This window comes from Xiphophorus hellerii, chromosome 15 (assembly GCF_003331165.1).
Source record: "Xiphophorus hellerii strain 12219 chromosome 15, Xiphophorus_hellerii-4.1, whole genome shotgun sequence".
Classification (NCBI taxonomy): domain Eukaryota; kingdom Metazoa; phylum Chordata; class Actinopteri; order Cyprinodontiformes; family Poeciliidae; genus Xiphophorus; species Xiphophorus hellerii.
In genome coordinates, this window is record NC_045686.1 from 20,512,194 (window position 1) to 20,536,379 (window position 24,186).

General features: G+C 42.7%; 1 protein-coding gene across 1 annotated transcript; it reads left to right on the forward strand.

Annotated features, from left to right (window-relative positions):
* The first annotated feature begins 1,479 nt into the window (after positions 1 to 1,479).
* Positions 1,480 to 22,598, forward strand: kcnk13b (potassium channel, subfamily K, member 13b). Its single transcript, XM_032586310.1, has 3 exons — positions 1,480 to 2,345; positions 17,214 to 18,001; positions 22,178 to 22,598. Exons 1-3 carry the CDS (start codon positions 2,006 to 2,008, stop codon positions 22,334 to 22,336), a joined length of 1,287 nt encoding a protein of 428 aa, XP_032442201.1. The 5' UTR covers positions 1,480 to 2,005; the 3' UTR covers positions 22,337 to 22,598.
* The last annotated feature ends 1,588 nt before the right edge of the window (positions 22,599 to 24,186 follow it).

Here is a 24,186-nt window from a genome sequence, read left to right on the forward strand (position 1 = left end):
GTGTGAGAGGGGAAAGATGAGGGCATGGGCTTAATCATGGTGCTTGTAAACAGGAGTGAAATGATGCAAAGTGCCTTCTTCCAGAGTTTGGCGAAAAGAAGAATCTAAATCTACGGATAAAAGTCAAATAAGGGAAAAGATACAGCAGACCTGCTACTGTGGTTGCAAAATGTCTTAATTTCCCCGAGTGCCATGGAAACGGACATGCTGCCGACATAAACGATTAGCCTTCGTCTCCTCCGTTGATTGGCCGTTGTCAAAAGGCTTCTGTCGACTCACGCAATTTATTGAGACAAACACAAATATAAATGTTTCTTTATCAGTCTGGAATTCCAACACACAAAAAACGTTTTTTTTGTTGATTTTTTTCGATTCATGCTCAACAGAATTTCTAATCCTTGTGCGTCTTCCTGTTTGTTTGTTTTTTTTCCATGTCAGAAGCACAGTCTTAGGCGTATTTTGTTGGGAATTTATGTGACAGAACAACACAAAGCGTCACAGGCTTGTAGACCAGAAGGAACGTATGTTTCTGTTCTTCCTTTTTTTACTAAAACAAACAGATCAACTTTGTGCTGCCGCACCAGGCATTTCAGAAGAAGGATCTGACAAGAGATGCTCAAATCCTGGGAAGGTGATTACTGGAATGCAACATAGGGAAGTCTGATACATAGCGTACACTGCCGCTGTAAGGAATCGACTAATTGCCAATCTGAGTTGAGTTGTGACTCCGAATCAGGAGTGATAAACACAAGTCCATGCTACAAGTTTAAGGTTTTTATCTCTAAACAAAACTTATTCTTGAACGAAAACCGAGTTTTATTTTTGTGTCCACGTCACAATTATGTCTTACTTTGTGTTGGTCACTAATATGCCGTAAAAAAAAAAAAAAAAGAAAGTACACCGACGTTTAAGTTGGTTTCATAAGATATGGAAAAAGTACTTTGGCAATTGTTACTTTTTGTTATTCACGACAAAAACACAAACTCCTACCAAGTTATTTTGGTTTAGTTTCTTGTGCAAATATCTTAAGACAAAACTAACTTATAAGTAACTTTTTAGCAAAATATAGAGGCTTGTTTTGAGTCGATAACGATGAAAATATACTTTATAACGAGACATTTTTCCTATTTTATAAGTGAAATAATCTGCCAGTGAAACATGCACTTTTTCGTCAAAATTAAGAAATGATTGTCTTCTATCTCGCTGAAAAGCTACTTATAAGTTAGTTTGTGTTATTAATTTATTTGCACAAGAAACTAAACCAGAATAACTTGGTAAGATTTTGTGTTTTTGCAGTGTTACAACAACTCCCACAACTTAAGGACTTCAAATTTCAATCCACAACCTGAGGTAGAACTTGTCCGTTGGCTCCTGGCTGTTTAGACAGACCGTCCATGTTTCCAGAAATAGCTCTTTGGGTGCCTCTCTCTGATCCTGAATAATTTATTTCCGCGGTGACATTTGCTCACGCGGTCCCGGGGTGAAGATGCGGCGGTCATCTGAGCTCCGCAAAGGTCAAGTGTTATCGATCCCAAACACGCTCTATAAAGTCGGAATCAAACCTCCAAAAGTTTGGCTCGGGTCGAACATGACGGCGGTGTTGCGTTCAGGCTCATTATCTTGTCTCTCTCTCTCTCGAGCGCGCGCCAGCTGAGCAGTAGGTGATCAGACTCTGGTGCGTAAAAGACGCGCTCCTGGGCGGGGACAGCTTTGGAGACGCATCAGTAGAAAAAACCCCCAGAGCACAACAGCACGACGCGCTGCGTGTACAGGTTGTTTCTCTCATATCTTCTGACATTTTCTAATTCTGATCAGATCCAGCCTCTGGAACTGCTGCAAACATCTCGCTTGTTTGACTTTTTTTTTTTTTTTTTTTGGAACCGGTTGTTGCCAGAAACGCAATGAAAGTCCACGGCGATGGACTTTTCCGTCTCCTCCGTGGAGCGCGTACGGTCCCCCACAGCCGCCGCCGCCGCTCCTTCGCCGCGGTGACAACGGCAACATAATGGCACGCAGGAGCGGCTGCTGCTGCGGCTCCTCCGGCCCCATCAACGAGGACAACGCGCGGTTCTTGCTGCTGGCGCTCTTCATCGTCCTCTACCTGCTGTGCGGCGCCGCCGTCTTCTCGGCGCTGGAGCAGCCCAAGGAGCGGGAGGCGAAGGCGCGCTGGGCGCAGAGGTTCGAGCACTTCTCCCTGAAGCACAACCTGAGCAGGAGGGACCTGCGCGACTTCCTGAGGAGCTACGAGGAGGCGAACGTGGCGGGCATCCGCGTGGACACGGTCAGACCCCGGTGGGACTTCACGGGAGCGTTTTACTTCGTGGGGACCGTGGTGTCGACAATCGGTGAGGTTTTTGCAGCAACCTGTCACGCACCGGCCGGTCGTTTCAGGTCAAACGCGTTGACCGAACCGGCTTTTGGGTCAATGTTTGTTTCCCCACTCTTTTTCTTTTCCTTCTTGGGATAAGCACAAACTTATCCCAACTGTGAAATGTGCCGTCTCCTCTAAATTCAAAATGTAAATATGTAAAAAAGAAAAGGGGAAAAAAAGTAATATTTTCTCTCTCTCTCTCGTTTCTGTTCATGGATTGAGCAAACAGAGAAGCACAGAGAAAAATCTGTTCGTATCCCTTCAGAACTGCACAACCAACCGTAGATGCAATAAGCAATTAATCGATCAATCGCATGATAAATTAATAATTTCCATTTAAATGGTTAACCGTTTCTCTCTCTCTCTCTCTCAACTCTTCAGTCATGGTGCTTTGGTCTCAACTAGCCTTTTTTAAGAACTATTTTGTTTAGAGAATGAAACGTTATAAAAAAAAATTATTTGTTGTTCTGTTTATTTATTTTAGATATTAATAAGCTTCCTGCTCATTGTAAGACTGCCCCTACCTTGAGTTTATTTAAAACAAGGTTAAAAACCTCATTTGACATTACCTATTCTTACATTTTTTAGATTCTATTCATTCACTATATTAAACATTTTAATGTTTATTTTTAATCTGCTTGACTTTGTTGTAAATTTTCTTGTGCAAGCACTTTGAATTGTCTATGGCTGAAAGGTGCTATATAAGTAAAGTTGCCTGGCCTTGCCATTTAAAATGTCTACCAGTTTCAGTGAAAAATATTAATTAAAATTGTAAGTTTATTGATCTTTGTGTCATGAAGTGGTGCGGGTGAGGTGGTGAGGCAGAGGCAGCGGACCCAGGTTAGATGAATGATGAATAAGTCCAACAACGAACAGCAGGCACAAGGAAACACTGAGGACGACTAGACTGGACATTGACGTGACGTTGACGAAACATTGACGAAAAATTGACGAGGACCCGACGAGGAACAAGGAACACAGGTGGAGTTAAATACACGGGAGGGTAATCACAGAAACGAGACACACCTGGGAACAATCAAGGGGAGGACAGGACAACGAAGAGACTTAAGGACACAAAAAACTCTAAATGAACACAGAAAAACACAGATCCTGACAGTACCCCCCCCTCAAGGGCGGCTACCAGACGCCCAAAAAACAAAAACACAACAAGGGTGGGCGGAGGGGCGCTGGACGGCGGGCCAGAGTCCAAAATAACAAAAAACAACCCACCATTGCGGGCGGAAACACGGGAAGGGCCAAGAGTCCAAAAAGAAACAAAAAACTACCCACAGGGTGGGCGGAGGCAAAGGAGGCGGGAACCACGGAGGTGGTCCGGCGGTCGTCCGCGGCGGCGGGAACCACAGAGGCGGTCCGGCGGCCGTCCGCGGCGCTGGAGGCGGGAACCACGGAGGCGGTCCGGCGGCCGTCCGCGGCGCTGGAGGCGGGAACCACGGAGGCGGTCCGGCGGCCGTCCGCGGCGCTGGAGGCGGCGATGATGAGTCCCGGGGGCCGCCCACAGACGGCGACGACGAGCCCCCCGAGGCAGGGTCTCGGTCGGAGCACAGGGGGTCTCGGTCTCAGGTGGAACACTGGGGGTCTCGGTCTCGGGTGGAACACTGGGGGTCTCGGTCTCGGGTGGAACACTGGGGGTCTCGGTCAGAACGGATAGGGACTGGGTCTCGGTCGGAACACTGGGGGTCTCGGTCTCTGGAGGAACGCTGGGGGTCAGAGTCTCTGGAGGAACGCTGGGGGTCAGAGTCTCTGGAGGAACGCTGGGGGTCTCTGGAGGAACGCAGAAGGTCAGGGTCTCTGGAGGAACGCAGAAGGTCAGGGTCTCTGGAGGAACGCAGAAGGTCAGGGTCTCGGGTGGAACACTGGGGGTCTCGGTCTCGGGTGGAACGCAGAGGGTCTCGGTCTCGGGTGGAACGCAGAGAGTCTCTGGAGGAACGCAGGGAGTCTGAGTCGGAACGCAGGGAGTCTCTGGAGGAACACAGAGGGTCAGGGTCGGAACGCAGGGAGTCTCGGAAGGAACGCTGGGGGTCTGGGTCTCGGAAGGAACACTGGGAGTCTCGGAAGGAACACTGGGAGTCTCGGAAGGTGCGCCGGCTGGAACGCCGGCTGATTCGGCCTCGGGTGCGCCGGCTGGAACGCCGGCTGATTCGGCCTCGGGTGCGCCGGCTGGAACGCCGGCTGATTCGGCCTCGGGTGCGCCGGCTGGAACGCCGGCTGATTCGGCCTCGGGTGCGCCGGCTGGAACGCCGGCTGATTCGGCCTCGGGTGCGCCGGCTGGAGGTGAGCCGGAGCGGAGCCTGGGAACCGGCCGCGGGGGCGAGCCGCAGCGAAGCCTTGGAACCGGCCGCGGGGGCGAGCCGCAGCGAAGCCTAGGAACCGGCCGCGGGGGCGAGCCGCAGCGAAGCCTAGGAACCGGCCGCGGGGGCGAGCCGCAGCGAAGCCTTGGAACCGGCCGCGGGGGCGAGCCGCAGCGAAGCCTTGGAACCGGCCGCGGGGGCGAGCCGCAGCGAAGCCTTGGAACCGGCCGCGGGGGCGAGCCGCAGCGAAGCCTTGGAAACGGCCGCGGGGGCGAGCCGCAGCGAAGCCTTGGAAACGGCCGCGGGGGCGAGCCGCAGCGAAGCCTTGGAAACGGCCGCGGGGGCGAGCCGCAGCGAAGCCTTGGAAACGGCTGCGGAGGTGACAGCTCCGGAAGGCGACGAGGGGCCGGGTCCACCGGCGGCTCACGTCGCTGTCTCCGGGCTGACCGTGGAGGTGGTGGCTCCGGAAAGCGACGAGGGGCCGGGTCTGCCGGCGGCTCACGTCGCTGTCTCCGAGCGGGCAGCGGAGGTGGCGGCTCCGGAAAGCGACGAGGGGCCGGGTCTGCCGGCGGCTCACGTCGCCGTCTCCGGGCTGACAGCGGAGGTGACGGATCCGGAAGGCGACGAGGGGCCGGGTTCACCGGCGGCTCACGTCGCTGTCTCCCCCGGCGTGAGTAACGGCGGGGGCCGAATCCGGAGGGCTTTGGGGTGGGGACTGGTAGCATCTGGCGTTGGCTAATCGCCAGGGTGTAGTCCGACACCAGTCCCATCTCTTCCAGCAGCAGCGGAGATGGCAGGATCTCTACGTCCTTGTAGAGATCCCGCTGAGCCAACTCCAACTGCTGCTGGAACCATGCCTCCTGGTCGTGCTGGGCCATATGCTGCATTCTCACCGTTCGGTATGGTCGGGTCCTACTGTCATGAAGTGGTGCGGGTGAGGTGGTGAGGCAGAGGCAGCGGACCCAGGTTAGATGAATGATGAATAAGTCCAACAACGAACAGCAGGCACAAGGAAACACTGAGGACGACTAGACTGGACATTGACGTGACGTTGACGAAACATTGACGAAAAATTGACGAGGACCCGACGAGGAACAAGGAACACAGGTGGAGTTAAATACACGGGAGGGTAATCACAGAAACGAGACACACCTGGGAACAATCAAGGGGAGGACAGGACAACGAAGAGACTTAAGGACACAAAAAACTCTAAATGAACACAGAAAAACACAGATCCTGACACTTTGAGCAATATTCTGCCACTAGCATTATTTTTACTTGAGAACGGTCTCAAAGCAACAATATCATCGTTTATCGCAATAACTTATTGCAAAATTAATTGTTGTTACAGGTCTAAAAATGACTTGGCTGAAGTTTAAGTAGTTGAAGCAACTCAGATTTTTAGCTATAGCATGCAGCACAGACTTGTTCATAAACAGCAAAACATTCCTTTAATTTGTGTTATAGTTTGTTCCTCGTTTATGCAAATTATGGAAACTATGCAAATTTCCTGTTGACATAATGAAATACTCACTTTTGGGATGTAAGGCGCAACTGATGTTGTGGAAATCTTGTGCCAGCCCCCTGCTTGCTGTGCCTCCCAGAGCAGGGAGCTGTGTCATTCATTCGTAGACAAAGTTGTGCTGCAAATGTATTTTTTTAACTTTTCTCGTCACATTACTGGGGAGGAGCAAGCCTGGCACAGCTGACAGTGACTTGGAAATGAAAAGTCAGTCTCATAAATTAATTCTTGTGTCATTAAATGCAGCAAAAGTATTAAAACATACGAGAGTAATTCAATGATTAACAATCAATCCGACATAAATCGACAGCTCTGAAGCATCTTGACTACGTGTCAAACTGTCAAATTTGTCAGAAAATAACAATATCAGTTATAATTGGTTATAATTTTGACTGTAAACGAGAGGATATTCTGGTTTGCTTACATTGGTAGTTCTCACATTGGTCTCGACCAAAGTTCTGGGATTTTTTTTTTGCTTTTGGTAAACACACTGCTTCTCCTACTGTGGGGTTTCCAGAGCTTAGTGTAAGGCATTAAGTGGGAATTTGGTCTCAGCAGAGATGATCTGATCCAGCACTGGTATCGAATGTTTATTTCTGAATGCCTGCTATATCTTCTGTATTTCTGAATCTGATGTCTGGCTGATAGGGTGACTATCACTGACCAGATTACGCAGGTTAAACTGTCAGTCAGAAGCATTCTCACACACTTCAATAAACATAATAATCTCACCTTTTATTTTTATTTTACATAAAATGATTGTTTTCATTGTATAGTGTTATGTACATTGAACAAATTACATAAAGTTCAGACCTGCAGATGTCAGACTGGTGTCAGAGGGCGTACTCTGCCTGTTAGCATTAGCTTTGTAGCATATAGTTTGGTGTTGAAATGGTGAAAGCTTAAACTAAATGTTTTTAAAATGTGTTTTATGGAAACATTTCAAGCATTATAACCTACCTTAGATTGTTACAGTAATAATAACTGACATTAAAACTGTAGCTCTGAAGAGGAGCAACAAGGAGCGTTAGCTAACAGGAAAGCTAACCGTATAACAGAACTGCTTCCGTACGTATTCATTTCTTTTTTTTTTTTTACATTTTAACCTTTTTCTGCCACAGTACAATAAGTATGTTGCGACCAGTTGGAAGGCTTTCACACTAGTTATAAAAATTTACAATGTAGGAATTACATATGTAGACGTTTCTGTTACAGCTAGCCAATGCTAACTTCAGTAATTAGCAATAAAAGTTGTTAGAAACTGCAGCTTTACTGATCTTTTTTGTGCAACTTCACTCAATCTAATGTTCATACATGCTCTGATGAATAATTGATTCCCTGTAAAGAAAGATTCACCCGCCTCCCCTCCCGGCACAGTCCACAAAGGAATGCTTTTTTTTTTTTTTTTTTTCTACAACAGATTTCAAAAACACCAAGTTCCACACCGTTTCCAGAAATCTTTTCGTCCACATGGAAACACCGAGAACGGCCCAGAGCAGTATTTACTCCCCCCAAACCAGAAGTGGTGCGATGCTGAGTGGATAATATGCGATTGTTGTTATGTATGACTCGTTTAGGGTTATAGATCAGGTTAGATGTTGGGCTAATATATATAAGAGTTTTTTTTTTTTTTATGTGTTTTTGCTGTCCACATTAGAATGAGAGGGCAAAATTTTCACTGTGGAACGTATTTAAACCTCTTCGTCATCCCTCCCCCCCCCCCCCCAGAAAAACAGTGTTTTCCATGTAGACACAGGGGGGAAAATGGCTAAAAACTATAAATGTTTGAAAAAAAGTTATAGTTTGGATTCTGTTCACACATTTATCAACTCTCTGCCATAATATACACTGTAACAAATGGCTGTAAAAACTACAGCATGAAAATACAGTAAGGTGGCTGGGTTTTGAAAATACAGCTCTTCACTGTGATCTGAAACGCGTATGGAAAGTATATGGGACGTGATTGGACCGCTGGATCACGTGCGGAAATTTACAGCTGTACTGTAAACTTTTAATGTACAGTTAAATTGACAGTAAAATAAAGCAATTTTAAAATATACATGTATATTTTTTAAATTAGAAAAATAAAACAGTTTTTGTGAGTTTGGTAAATTATGTTGCAAGTTCACATTTAAACTTTTAAAAGCTAGCAAAGTATGCAGTTTTATGAACTACTGTAAAATGACAACTTTTTGTAATTCTACTACAATTTAATTTAATGTAATTTTATTTTAATAAAAATGGGATGAAATCACAGTAACCATGTTATATAATTACTGTGCTATTTTAAAGAAATTACAGTAACACTAATCAAATTACAGTAAGATAGTAATAAAAAATGACAGAAAACCTGCAATAAAATTACAGTAAAACTGTAATAGAATTACAGTAAGGCTACTGTAAAAAATTACCGTAAAGTTACTGTAATTTCTTTACCGTAAAAATCACAGTAACTTACTGGCAACCCTGCTGCCAGTAAGTTACTGTAAATTCTACAGCGACTTTTTTTACAGTGTAGGAATGGGAGGATTCTTCTGAACCTTTTTTTTTTTAGCAATTAGCAAATAACACATGGGAAGATATAGGTGCATAAATTTTGCAAGGCCTGTGTTCTGTTGTATATTGCTCTATACAGCAAAAGAACAATTACTACCCATAAAATGTGTTCTGGATTAGAAAACATTAATAGTGGGAGGTTTGTAAATAATATACTCATTGCCATAACGTTGTAGAAATACAACCGTTAGAATAAAATGATTAAAGTCCAGTCAAAGTAAAGTATCAGGTTTGACGTTGAAAAGAGGAGGGAACAGTCAGATTATGCTTAGATGTAATTTGTACGTGGAAACCAAAGTACAAAGACAGAGTCTGCTCCTGTTCTAACAGTCTCCATCCCGTAACGTGGTGGTGGCAGCGTCATGCTGTGGGGAGGCTTTTCTCAGCCTGGTTGATGGGAACATGGGAGGATGGAAAACCTGCTTAAGGCCGCAAAACGGATTCAAATACGCACCGCACTTTCCAGATTTTCAGACTTTGTAAGATGGTTGCATTCAGTCAGAGGGTTCTTCAAGAGTCGCTGTAGTACAGACTGCTAGAGGAGATCCTTCCTGCCCACAGCAATCAGCATTTAAAAACCTGGGCTAATACGAGTTACAGTAACATGTCAATTCCCTGTCTGATTAATAAAATATTTCTGGATCTGAAATTTATAAAGCAATTTGGTTATTTTGTTTCGCAAAAACACTCATTGCTCATTCGTAATTTCAAGCTTTGGACAAAACAAAAAAAAAAAGCCTGACATAGAAAAAAAACAGAATTCACAAAATCAAAGTTTTTCAATGCGCTCTCCACAGAATAGCATTTCTTTTATTTTATTTTCACAAAACGTGTTGCTCAACTCTCCAGGGACAGGGAAGAGTCGGCCTCCGGTGCACAGCGCTATCTCTCCTCAGCACACAGCAACAGTGGACAATAAGTGCCATCACTAGTGCTTATTGTAGGGGCGTTATCACCCCGGCAGCTAAACGACATGTAAATTGGAACGACTTGTTTCTAAATATAGAAGGGTTGGTGTTTCAGATGGACCCAAACAGCCCTGACAACAGGAACGGTCTGCGCGACTGTTTGACATCGAGAGATTTGTGGAAATTTCTCAGGTTACTCGAAAAGAGGAACGTGGATCAAAGACGGCCGCAGAATGAACGCATTGTGAACAAGTTATTAAATCTTCTCTTTGGATATTACAGTCAGTAATTGACGGCCACACAGATCTATAAATAGGTGCGCATGTAGAGAAGTATGGAGGCATTTGTATTCAGAGTTCTGGGTGCGGACTGTATAGACTGTAAGGGAAACCGAATGAAACATTTACCATTTAAAAAAAAACAAAACAGACCAAATTCTCTTTTTTTTTTCTTGTTTTTGTAATATCATCAGTGTGCTTCAGTATGAGGCACACTAACAGTCGCCTTTACTGCATGAAGTAAAATGGACGCAGAATGAGAATTTGTCTGAACTGCATTTAGCCGCATTGCTTGGCAACAAAGTCTAAGTGAAGAAGACGAAACCAGAAGCAACTTTTGTGTTCAACAGAGTTAAGATTTACAAAAATAGATGCGGCCAAAAAGAGAAAAGTCTTGTCAGAGAATGTGTTTCTGATTTCCATCCAAATTGTGCAACTTTGATTTTAAAAAAAGTCAAAAAATATTTTTTTCTTTTACACTTTATAAATAAAATACTGCAGGTCGAAGGCAGGTTGGTTTTGGCACTTCAGTTAAGAAGAAGCTCATTTTGCTTCTTCAAACAAGTATGTGTGACGAAGCATCTGCTGTCAGGTCAATTATATTGTATCACGATTAATCTGGTAAATTGTTTCAGCTCTACAGTATTGTACAAGGTAGTCTATTAGTATAATCTGGAATAGCACAGTGCGGTTTTCTAACTATACACCTCTTCCTTTGAGTTCTGTTCTTTCACAGTTTTCCTTTTACAAACACCGTCGTTATCCCAGAACTAAATTTCTACCTGAATTCAAAATGAAGAAAAGAAAAGGTTCTGTCATTTCTGTCCATCCATGAAATCCCCTTCAATAGCTCAGTAGCAGCGAACAAAGGAATGGAAAAACGACGTATTTGTGTAAAATTCTCAGAACCGTCAGCCTCCGTCAGAGTCCTGGGTTCGCTGGTGTCGGTGTGAGACGGAGACAAAGCCCTGAAGTCCTTCAGATCTGCTCAACCCGTCACAACTGTCACTATTGATCCTGTGTTGTCACAACCTCTCCTCAGATTTGTGTCTCCATTTCGCTCCAGCGCCATGGTTGGAACAAATTTACAGTCAGCGTCAGACGGCGTGGCAGGGCCTCTGATCGATAGCAGGCTCAGGGCGTGTATGAGGGAGAAATCCATGAAGTCATCACAATCTCTTCAGACATGTTGCGTCACACGGTGTGAACCCCACAGACTCATGTTGCTTAAAATGTGGAAATAATCATTCTCTGACGAGTTCATCGGTTAATCCTTCAAACTTGTTCACGCGTTGCCTTTACAGCCCCATCGGAAAGGGATCAGCCGAGGTGGATGTGCGAATATGTCTTGCACTTGGCCCAAACCGTCGCAGCCTTGGTTTTCGTCATGATTGGTGCTTTATTCAGCTACCTGTGACTTCTATCAACTTTGACAAGCTCACATATTCACTCTTCAGAAAAGCATCTACCGGTACTTTGGGTTTTGAATGTATGCCAAGAAGTCCAAATTTGGCTTACGGTACATTTTAAAATGTTCTAACAGTCTCCATCCCGTAACATGGTGGTGGCAGCGTGTTGTATTTACTACAACATTATCGGCATGATATTGGCATCGGCTGATGTTGGCTGAAAATTTTAATACCAGACATTGGCCATTCAGGTCAAAATAATTCACCGATATACCAGGTGTTGTTTTTATATAACAAACCAGTGACAATGATGCCTGCAGCACAGCACGACGTTATGACGCCAAACTAATCTGATCACGGCGGGAGAGCAGGACCAAGTGAAAATGTCAGCGGTGTGGAAGTTCTTTAAAGTGTCGGAAACTGATAGCAGAACCGCTATTTGCCTCGACTGCTCAGCATCGGTGATAGGAGGAGGAGAGACAACAAAGTTGATTAACCATCTCAAGAACCGCCGTGCCGACCATTACGATGAGTTTATGGTGGCCGAAAGAGAAAGTGAGAGAGCGGTTAACCAGGAAGACAAAAAAAAACTCACCAGCAGTCCATTCTACAAGCTTTGGATAAATATCAGTATTGGTATTGGTTATAGGCTAAATTAGTTTTAGTATATAGGCGTACCGAATATCGAACAAAGATCCAATATCGTACATGTCTAGTATTTATGGTTTAGGTTTCCAGCTGTATTAAATGAGATGGAGGCTTCTGGATAATTACGTGACTGAAAAGCGATTGGATGCACTGGATTTTATTTAGTGATATCACGGTGAAGAGAGGCTGCCACCGATTTATCGGCCGGACGATTTCCTTAATTATTGGGATATCGGTGAGCGGCAGATTTTTACATGTGAAGCGGATCTTATCCACCGATCTTATCTTCGTCTGCAAAGGTCTAAAAATCAACCTCTGTCCTCTTCTGCTCTTCTGTCAGAGAGGTTTGACTGACGGACCGGCCCACCAGGTCATATCTGCACGTTTACAGTTAACAACAGTCACCCCACTGTTGCCAATTCAGTTACTTTACTGCTATATTTAGCGACATTTCAGACAAAAAATATATATATATAAAAAATTGGTATCGGCCAAAATCAGAATCGGCAGGTTAGGCTTTTTAAAAGATCGGTAATTGGCGATCCAGCCAGAAAACTGCAATCTGTGAACCACTGGCTGCCACACCCTTTATATGTGCCGCTTTTACTTCAGAATTATGCCCTGATAATGCATGTTGTTCTAATCACACAAAATCCCAGCAAAATAAGTTGAAATATGAGGTTTTAATGTGACAAAATCTGAAAGTGCTTTGGGAATACTTTCACCAGGAAGTGTATGAAGCATTTACATTAAGTTCTCAGTTAAAAAAAAAAAAAAAATTTAAACAGATGTTCTATGTGTGGACACAGAACAAAATGCTTGTGTATGTCCAAGGGGTTCAGACAGTGAAAAGTAATGAGGCGCTCAGTATGTGACGGCAGAGTGGTCAATTTTATCTTTTATTCATTGTTCCTTCGTCTACTCTTTAATCCCACGTACCATTCTCACTTTGTTACTTTGATAAAGCCTTTTTAAAATAAACTGTCCTATTGGATCTTCTCTAAAAGCACTGCATGCATCATGACAGGCTGATGTGCCATACAGTAGCAGAGTGCTGCATTGTGACGGTATCATTAGTGCACAGAGCATCTCTTAATGCCCGTGCATTTCCTCTCTACCTCTCTACCTTTCTACATTTTAATGGAGAATTATCTGGTTTGGAAACAATGTTATCCCCATTCGCTGCCAATTTAGTTGAGGTGATATGGAATTCATCCACCCGTTGTCTACTGAAGGCCATTTCAAATGACAACCAGCAGGACACACTGGCGACCAGAACCCATTTCCAGTCCATGAATGCTCTAGAAAAGAAAAACACAAACAAACATAAAAAGCCATGTATTTTGCCAAGCTTCTGAAAATCCTATGTAGATGAAAATTCCTACATTATTAAGGACCACGAACGGAACACCAGAGCACCTTGTTTTGTGTCTTAAGTTGGGATAAATGTGCCAGTCGATTAATTCGTCTGTGTACGTAATAAAAAATAACGTATGCAAGTTATTTAAGGAGTAAGTTAAGACTGGAAGGTTTCAGTTGCGTCAGTCTCATCAGCAAACATTCAGCCTGAGTTTGTTGCTTTGACCTTTTCCTTCCTGTTTCCAACTTCAGATGGCGATATAACAATGCGGCTCGGGACTCCACCGGAGTTGTTTGCCGTGGATTCTAAATGTTGGAGTGAGACTGCGCCGAGTAAAAAGCACACTGTGTCTTTGTCATGAGCAATCCACTTTCACGGCTCCATTTCAATATTTGGATTTGAATCATATCTATTGTCAGAATTTGTTATTTTCATTTCCAACCTTGCAACAAACACGTCGGTTTGTGAAGTCGCAAGCATGAAACAGGAAAGTGATTAGCTGTGCAGAGGTTGTTGCTGCAACCACGACTTATTAAAACAAGTCTATTTATCTAGTGATATTTTCGACTTCTGTTTTTGTTGCAGATTAAAATAACAGCAAGGGCTTTTTGAGAACATGGTAAACAAAGGCGATGAGTCACAAGGAACTAAGGCGCTACTGTTTCCTTTCCTCCACAGGCGATCTAATCAAGTTATTATTCTAAAATAAACACACAGAAGTTAACCATTTTGTCATTCGTTTTATTCTGAAAGATTGCCAGTGAGAATACTAAGCATAGTTTTAAAGAACTAAAACACTGTTGATCTTTTCTAAAGTGTTATCTGGTTGTTCACAAGAACCTGTACCATAAGAATATGGTAAAGATGTGTAAAAGTTGTGGACCACATGCAGCAGTATAAACTCCATGTGTTGTTTTTTTAAAGGGGCAGTGTTATGTAAAATAGACTTTTTAAAGACTTACATCATGTTATAATGTTATTTCCTCATCAAGCAGCCTTCCACACTCAGCTCCTTCAGACTAGCCAGCAGCAATTAGTGCAGTTCCACCAGGTGTTTGCTATCAGCTGAGCTCATTATAGGAGCTACTTCTCTGGTAAAATGTTGTTAAAGGGTTAATAGTGGAGCCATGTTGTGATGACTTCCTGAAGGCGGAGTTTCAGAAAGAGCCGGAGTTGTTAAAGGGACAGAGGCCCAATTTCAAGGTGTTAAATCAGGAAGTAGAATTTATTATAAGCCACATTTGATATATGTAGCAATTTTATAACACCAGAAGGTAAGATAGTTCTGATAATATTTAAAAATGCCTGGAAAACACACAATACTGTCCCCTTTAAGTTTCAATGTAGTGACATTTTAATAAGAGTAAAAATCTAAGATTTTTTTTATTTATTTCTCATGCAAATTAACCAATGCTACACTAATAGGAGCTCAATGGGCTACTATGCATTAAATTTAGCAAAGCTAACTCTAACTAACTCTCAAGCGGGACTAAGATTTTTTTAAGCATTATGTGTTTATTATTGGTTTATTTCCTGTTTGATCGACGACTCTGGTGTTTTTATCCTTCATTGGTTGAAGCAGTAGGATTTAGAGCCACACCCTCTAGCTAAGTATTAATTGCTGGTGCATTGTTGTTTTTAGTGTGACTTGCTGTAAAATTAATTGCCCTCTGGAACAGGAATTAAAATCTGTATCTAAAGCCGAATCATAGACGTATATTCAAAGTCTAAGATTGAATATATGTCTGAAATATGGCCATTAGGTATGGCTCTTTTTGTCCTGGTTATGCTATAAAATATTATGCTATAAAATATTCCGTCAACTAGATCTAAGACCACTGATTTTATCACCTACTTCTACCATTTCAGATTATTTTTTTCTTCTGCCCAACCACAACTTTAACCGGCCGATCGATTTGAAGATTGGTTTTCAAACAGTTTATGACCTCAGTGGCTGCATGGAAGTCTTTATTATGTGGCTATTGCTATTTCTCTGTAAATAATCTATAGCTGCCTGAAAAATACAAGAGTTAAAGCTCGAAATGAGCCCCATGGTTAATCTTTGGTATGGATGTTAGGACGTTAGCAGCACAACTCAGAAACCGTCACCGACAGCAGCTAGTTTCATCCTGACTCGTGTCATAATGCAGTTCCTTTCATGTCTGTCTGACTGCAATATTATTATTACCACCACCGTATCTTAAATGGGTCAAATAGCGTGTGACATTCATGTAAATGATATCCTGAAACACAAAGAGAAGAAAAACAAAGTCATAAACTCCAGCTCATTCGGCTTTATCGTCGTGTTTGGGAGAAAGCTCTGGCTCAATTAGCACCTTGACAACCAATTTGAATCAAGAGGCAATCAAATGCTCCCCAAGAAGCCACCGTGTAGCGCAGCCAATTAGTCAGGCTGAAGCTTTTGTTTTCCGTCTCAACGCTGAGAAAAAGAAAGGGCCGCAACATTTAATTTCCCTTTTTCCATCCGAAAAGGCCTCGTGCGTCGCACACATTCACAGCTACTGTACCTGTTGACGTCAGCAAAGGTGTTAGATGGCAAAAACTGCAGAAAGTACTCAATCATATGACATAAAGTTTCTTGTTAATATACTTCAGTGTACTTTATAGCTTAGTAAATACTTTTTAGAGCCATCTGTCAATGTAACTGGAGCTACAGGTCTTTAGAGTGTGTCTCTACCAGCTAGAAGCTGAACATTTTCCCCCATTCTTCTTCGTGATGAAGTTCAAACTCACTCAGGTTGAGCTTATTGTTCTCCTTCAACTTTAAAGACTCGATTTAAAATCGGTCTGGACTTTAAGTGGGCCATTCTAACATTCTAAGTGGGTCTGAACATGCTTTGACGCATTGGATCTTGTTGGGATCCAGTAATGACGAACTGAAGTACCTACGGGGACCAAAGAGAGAGGTAGAAAAACGATCAATCCCAGAATGCACTGCAGTAATCCACCTTCAGTTCTAGGATGAAAAAGGAGGAGTTTCACTGTATGGAAATGTGACATCGTGTTTTAGCAAAAATGTTATCTGTCTCTTTCCACTGCAGATTACTGCAATGGTCAAACGTTCACTTTGGTTCTCACCTGACCAGAGCATCATCTGCCACCTGTTAGCCGCTACTTAGATAAAATCATACATATTTGGACTCAATCTACGAATCAGACAGCTTCAGCTATTACCTTTTGTTGCTCTGCTGCATTCAGTCCCAGTGAAAACACACTGAAGTTTGTGGCTGTAACATGGCAAACAGTGAAACGGTTCAAGGAGTTTGGAAATTCTTTCAAAGTACCGTAAGTCTGAAAAAAATATTTTTATTTAGCTAACAGAATCCAAATAAGTTCCAGAAAACTGGAATCCCACCATGTATTAAAGAGACGAGCCTTGACTCAATCACATTAGCCGTTTTAGGTGCTCGTCAGAATCATTAAGGGAAGCATCCAATTTAAAACTTGGAGGATACCTAATTGTAACTGGGTAATTGTTTTCATTGCCAAGAGATTTTATGCTTAGTTCAAATGACAAAGCAACAGGAAGTGGTTATATTTCTCCTCTGCTATGTGCAAGTAATCAATTTGTTTCCTAGGAGCGCAGCGATTCATTTGCAAGACCGTGTGCGTGAATGAAAATGGAGGTTTTTTTTTTTTAGATATTGTGTTTGTCTAGAGACAGTAATGCTCTTTGTCCTACTCTCTCTCTCTCTTTAGTCTTTTATGTATGCTGTGGAGAAACAAAGATTCAAATTAAGCTACCACCCCTCCCCTTGTCTCACTGATAGCTGTACAATCCTTGTAGTCTGGATTAACACTCACTACTGAATGTCTTTGTGCATTTGTCAGGGTTTGGGATGACCACTCCCGCCACCATTGGAGGAAAAATCTTTCTGATGTTTTACGGACTGCTGGGCTGCGCCGCCACCATCCTCTTCTTCAACCTCTTTCTGGAGCGCGTCATCACGGTCATCGCCTTTGTCCTCAAGTCCTTCCATGAACGGCGCCGCAACAAGGCTGTGCTGCCGCAGAATGGACGCCGGGCGTCTGACGGCGAGAAGGTGGGCGAAGCCGAGGCGGGCGGAGTAGGAAAGCGTGAGGCCCTCGCCGGCTGGAAACCCTCGGTTTACTGCGTCATGTTCATTCTCGGAGCGGCGGCAATCTTGGTGTCCTGTTGCGCCTCGCTGATGTACTCGGCGGCTGAAGGCTGGGGCTACTTGGACTCGCTTTACTTCTGCTTTGTGGCCTTCAGCACCATTGGGTTCGGGGATATGGTCAGCAGTCAGAGGGTCTCCTACGAGGGTCACGCCACGGCTGCGTACCGGGTCGGAAACTTTTTCTTCATCCTCACCGGCGTCTGCTGCATCTACTCCCTTTTCAATGTCATCTCCATCGTCATCAAGCAGGTCCTCAATTGGCTGCTCAGGAGGTTGGAAGCCTCTTGCCACTGCTGCTTCTATAGGAAGGGTCCTCACCCACACCGGCACCCTCGCCGGAACGTGGTGGCCCCGGGACATCTCCGTGCCCGCAGGGACCCCTCCATTGAGACGGACGCCATCAACGAGAGCGAGACCGACCCGGGCCGCAGGATGTCTGGAGAGATGATCTCCATGAGGGACTTCTTGGCTGCCAACAAGGTGAAAACCTTATGTCAGGAACAACTTAAGATGCCTTACATCCGGTCTTGGGCCTTTAATGGAATCACGCTAATCTTAAGTCAGATATGTGGCAGGTTTGAACAGTAGAACCTGGGTAGTCTCAAAGGATTAGGAACCACAGCTCCCCATGAATAGCTAAATACTTAAGACCTTCTCTAAAAGTGTTTCTAACTGCCGATATTAATAGTTAAAATACTAAATGTATCTTAATTTGCATTATTGTGCAGAGGGTAAACCATCTTAGCGCTTAAGCTAACATCTAAGGTCTTCCTTACCCTCTTGAGGGTACAGCCAATCAGTGGCAAGGAAAATAAATGGGACTTCTGGATTGGCTGCTTTGCAAACACTAGCCAATGACATGTCAAGTAGCAGTTTCCTGTGGTATTTCTACTTCCTGAGCTGAATTTTCCTTCAAATATTTTTGAAATGCTGTCGGACAAAATTCATCAATAGGCGGCGACGGATTTCCGCAAATAGTTTGGAGTTATGATCCACAGAAGAATAGATGAGTCTGCGAATACTTAGCCGCAAATAGGCAGGGGTCCACTGTACTAGCTATATTGAAGGGGTTTTGAGGATGGAGGTCTCTTAAGGTCAGAGTTGAGTCCAAAACTTTCCCTTTGTCTTATTTTAGGTATTCACAGTTGAACCTTCTGGTGTGCTTTGACAATTTATCTCCTGTATAACCCTACCGCACTCTGGCATAAAGTCACAAACTGAGCAACAGCAAAACAACCCAAGTATTGTAACATAATGGTGGAAAATTTTGGAAAGATAACAGCTGTTTGCTAATGTTAGCGGGGTGAAAGAAAGCTAGCATGTCTGTTGCCAGCATTTTAGCTGAATTTCTCCTTTCTAGTTAATTTCTAATTTAAGTTTTACCTCTAAAAGAAAAATCTCTTTTTCTCGTGGAATACGAGTTAATGCTTGAAGGTCACTCTAGCTTTAATTTAAACAGAGGAACAGCAGGCTCTGATGAACAACAACCTCGCTTACCGGGAAGGGATTAAAGCCCGCTCACATCAGCCCACCTCCCACACAGAAACAAATCTGGTCTCATTAAAGCTGTTGTTTCTCTTATTATGTTTTATCTTATTACATATATTTTTTTAAACCGTGTGAATAGACTCAATTAAAACACATTCAGTGCACCACCAACCCGTCCCCAGAACACAATTTGCTGCGTATTGATTTTCAAAAAGTCACTAGTGAGAGCAGCGACAACTGAAAGCAGCGTGAGCATTCAGAGACGTTTTTTTGTCCAACACCTTCGTTTTCTGACTAGACCTAACAAAAATGTTGTTGTTCTCTAGCTTAATTCCTTGGTACTGAGAGATACAATTATCACGTTTAATATCCTAAGCCCAATATTTAACTAATGTTAGGCTTAAGAAAACTTAAAGCTGCAGTGTCTTATAAAAAAAAAAAAAAAAATTTTTTTTCATATTTGTTAAAACTGTCACCTGGTCATGTCAATACAATATGAGACAGATAATCTGTGAAAAGATCGATCTCCTCCACTTCCTTCCCAAGACACTGTCACGCTCTGAAGTTGTGCACCGCTCCCTACCAAAAACAACCAATCAGAGCCAGGGGGACGCTCTTGACTTATGATAATATTTTACGAAGCAATAAAAAAAGAGCTATTATGTTAGTAAAAATAAATAAAAAATCCTTATGATGCTCAATGAGAAAATATGACTTTTGTCTGTGTTGATAGATCTTGTAGTAGTTGTTTTCATATTTTGAATGTAAACTAAGTTTCACTCTGTCTCCAAAGCACTGTACTATTTTTGAAAGGCAGTATTACTGTAAATATACAAGAAGTTTCCGCATTCTCAGTGAAGGCCCTTTCATTAGATTCAATGCTTACATCGAGGAAAACAACATCGATTTTGTCCTTCGGATGTAAGAAATACGAGTTTGTGCACTTTTGATTTTCCTTCTCTGATATTGTGTTTTGAACACTTTTACGTACGAAGCGTTGCTTTCTTTAACGTGTGGTATTTCAGCTTGAAGCATTTGAGCCATCCAAAAGTATACATGCATACCTCTGACCTCTTTCCATGTTTTTTGGCTCTAATGGCCTTTATTTGAAAGTGCTATGACGGGAATGTAGGTAATGAGAGAGAGGGAAGACATGCGGCAAAGGTCACCAGGCCGGGAATCGAACCTGCGACGGCCGCGTTGAGGACTACGGCCTCCTTATGCGGGTTGCGCTTGACCCCTGTGCCACCACAGCACCCCCCTTTTTCATGTTTTGTTACATCGCTACCCTCAAACCACCCGCGTATTTTTTTAATTTTTATGATAGACACAAACACAACACTTAAAAAAAAAAACTAAACCTAAACAGTGTGTCATACATTTTTATTGAGTCTGTATTTTGAGTCATACTTTGCTGCTGTTAAGTTATAAAAAAGCCGGCCGGTTCTTCCTCTCCGTAGTTTATTCAGGCAATGTGTAGAGACCAAAAACTCATCCACAGAGAACCGTTCAAACGTGTCTCTGTTTGCATGTTTACACCATCGCGCTGCCTAATGGATTCCCCTTTACTTAGCTCCATCAACTCTGCCCAGTTTCCCTTATGATGCCGGTGGGGAAGAGCGTGTTCGTTTTGTTCTACTCTTAGTGTTTTGTGTGTGGACAAAGTTTAATTTTCATCACAATTCTTTAATTAAGTATCGTTTCCAATACCGTTTAAGCTAGTTCTCAGACCAGGGGCTAAACGTCACCCCAAAGCTTAGCTCCTTCTGCAGCAGAGAAAAAAATTGACTTCTGCTGGTGTGATATTTAGGAAAATAACACTCAAGTCTTTTTGACTTTCATAAATTCCATAAAAATACAAATTGGTAGTAAGAATATGTAGATCCTTAAACAGATGAGCAGAAGGACGATTACAATTCTAACAAAACCTTTTCGAATACTTACAATTTTATGCAAAGTTGTGGGCAAATTATTTTACAATAAGATAAATATGGGTATATCAGACTATAATGAAGTGTAAGCAGCGCATGTGTACCTTATTAAATCTAGCCTAGCCAGGTAAAGCCAAGAAAGAAAAGAAAAAGCCAAGTTATCTTCTTTGCTCACCTTTTTTTATTATTATTATTGAAATTCCAAGCAGAGCATAAGCGCCTGCAACAAATGTCACGCTGCCGGAAATACTTTTTATGAAACATACGGGGGAAAAAATGTAAATGTCAGGTGGAATGCAAACTAAAGACTTTCCCCATGTGGTCATCCTGCCGGCTCCTGTTAAACATATTCGTAAGGAAGAAATTAGCGCCTTGTCCTTCTCTATGTGGAGCTACGAAACGTTGCCTTGTTGAACCGCAACTTCTGGTTGCCTCTGCTGAAGCTTGTTTAGCATTTATCACCTTCCTGTCTAGTCAGATCGTCGCACCTAAGCAAAGAAAAGATCTGCGTACTTTACATATCTTCTGTGAGAACAGGACGTGCTATGTGTCAACACTTTGTATTCATCTGCTTCTGCAGGTGTAAAGATGAAGTGGGTAACTTTTATTTTTAAAAATATCTTTTTTACATTATTGTTAAAATTATTGTGTTGAAGAGTATAATATATTATCAGATAATCTGAGAAAATCAAGCTCTTCTGCCTTCTCCCAGAGCTCCCAGTACCAACTGCAGAAATACACCAGTCAGAAACAACCAATGAGAGCCAGGAGGAGGGTCTTAGCGCTGTCAATCACTCTCATGCTCACACCCTTCCTGTTTGCTCTTTGCTAATCAATATCTGGCTCACCATAATGTAGTCTGCTAACACTAGTTAGCTAGTTAGCATAGCCCTCGATGACGGCAGATAAGCGGTTTCCCTGTAACGGTAAGTTGTTTCTCCGCCATTAGCACACAAGTTAGCATACAGGAGGTTGATTGACAGCGCCAAAGCCCTCCTCCTGCCTCTGATTGGTTGAATTTTTTTCCGACCTCAACAGTAGCTCAGAGATTACCTGTCTCACAACGTCCATGCTCACAGTTTTAATAAATATGGGGGGGGATAAAAAACAAAACGTATTTTTGTAAAAGTTACATACTGAAGCTTTAACAGGAGGATGTTGCAGCCTCTGTACATAGGAAGCAAGCTTTTTTTTTTTTCTTCCCCTCCCGTGCTGACCAGTTTCTCCTCCCCCGCAGGTGAACTTGGCCATCATGCAGAAGCAGCTGTCGGAGATGGCGGTCGGACACCCGCGGCAGTCCGGCGGCTCCTGCTCGCATCAGAACGGCTTCTCGGGAGGGGTGGGCGCCCTGGGCATCATGAACAACCGGCTGGCAGAGACCAGCGTGGACAGATAAGGAGTTGTTTAAAAAAAAAAAAAAACAGATACAGAAGATTGAAGAGGAAGAGTCCGAGGCGGGCGTGGGCTAACTGAACCCCTCTACCCCCAGCAGCCTCCTCTCAGCAGGCGCAAGCGAATCCATCTCTGTCCGCTTTCCTTTCAGGAACTTGACTCCGTGTCAGTTTGCTGAAATCTTTCATCCGGACCAGAGTGCTGGAATGTTCCCTGGTGATGAACCCAGTTTCCATGGTGATAAATAAAAAAAAGGAATAAGCCTGCCTAGAGTTTCGTTTTGTGAGCTCCTTCTCACCTAAACGCAACATCCTGGGTTTGTCTGTTTAAAACATGGTTTATGTTCAGGAAATGAAATGATGCCGAATACAGCCATTGGGATGTTATGTTCAGATATTTTAATGCACATAAGTAATTTGTCTATTGGCATTTTTTTTTTTTAAATCTATTAAAGCGAAAAGAAACTGCCAATCCTCCTACACATGACCTAACTACTAAACATGAACAAGTAATGTTTGTTGGGCCAAACATTACTGATAGTGGAAATTACTTATAATTATATAAATAAAATAGCATATCTGTCAGAGGCGATTCTAGGATCTGACATTTAGGGGTGCTTAGCCCCCAGCAGGTCTAAGACCCATGAAAAGATATTCGTTGGTGCGGTTTTCTAAATCTAACTGCTTATTTACATACATTCACAAACAAAATTTAGAGACACGTCAGTAATTCATAGAATAAAAGAACAATGTTCATTTTACTCAAACATATACCTATAGAGAGTAAAATCAGAGAAACTTTTAATTTTTTCCAGAGGTGTATAAACTCTGAAACAGAATCTCAAGACCACATCATGCCTGCCAACATCTGCTAACATTAATGTGACACATGCAGCTGTGGAGTGACACAGTCCTAGTGGGGTCTGCTGCCCCAGAAATTAAAATAAAATCTACTCAACACTATGCATTTCCAGTCATTCGAAGAACATTTGACTAAAACCAGTTTATTATCAAGGTAGAAGTTCAGGTAAATGACTAGTGAAAATGAGACATTAACCTCAACTTTATTTGAAAATCATACTTGGAAATTGCATTACCCTTCTTTTTATAAGGGTAATGGCTGTTGGCCTTTTTTCTTTATATAAGAATGTTGTCCATCTATGGAAAAGCGGATTCAGGTTGCAGATCCTGATCTAGCAGGTGCAAAGTGTGATTCTTTCTCGATACAGCAGCTAAAAGTGCAGCACTATAATTTTTAATTCATTGTTGAAATAAAATTGTGAAAGTTTAAAAAATATCTACCACTGAATATTTAAAAAAGACATTTATTTAGTATAATTTCTTTAGAACCCCCCTTAGCCCCTGGCCTGCAAGACTGGTGCATTTTTGCTTAGCATGTTTTTTCTTCATTGATAGGAAGTCAGATTATCCAAACTGGTAAACCACATTAATAAAATATTTATGAAGTAATACATTAAATGGACAACTATTTATAAAATATATCAACATTTTTGAATAAAACACACAGAAAGTAATGTAATGTAGAAACTATTTATCTATTTAGTGTTAATCTATCAGTATGATTTGTTCTTTAAATGGCCACTTATTTTGGCTAATGCTATTATTTATTAAATATCCAAACTCAACATCCTAAGCAATAATAATCAAACTCAAATCAACTAAAATCACAATAAGAAACTAAAATCATAGCTAAATGTTCTGTACCATATCAGCCTCAGGAGATAATTGAAGATGAAGAGACGCTGATTTCAGGTTCTTTAGGTTCTGACGGGTCTGCAGTTCCTCTCCTGATCCACTCTGTCCAGCACACTGCGCCACGACGGACACTTTTTTT

Coding starts and splice junctions, on each gene's coding strand:
- kcnk13b (XM_032586310.1), top strand. CDS start 2,006: ATGGCACGCAGGAGCGGCTGCTGCTGCGGCTCCTCCGGCCCCATCAAC. Junction 2,346..17,213: donor GACCGTGGTGTCGACAATCG/GTGAGGTTTTTG, acceptor TGCATTTGTCAG/GGTTTGGGATGACCACTCCC. Junction 18,002..22,177: donor ACTTCTTGGCTGCCAACAAG/GTGAAAACCTTA, acceptor CCTCCCCCGCAG/GTGAACTTGGCCATCATGCA.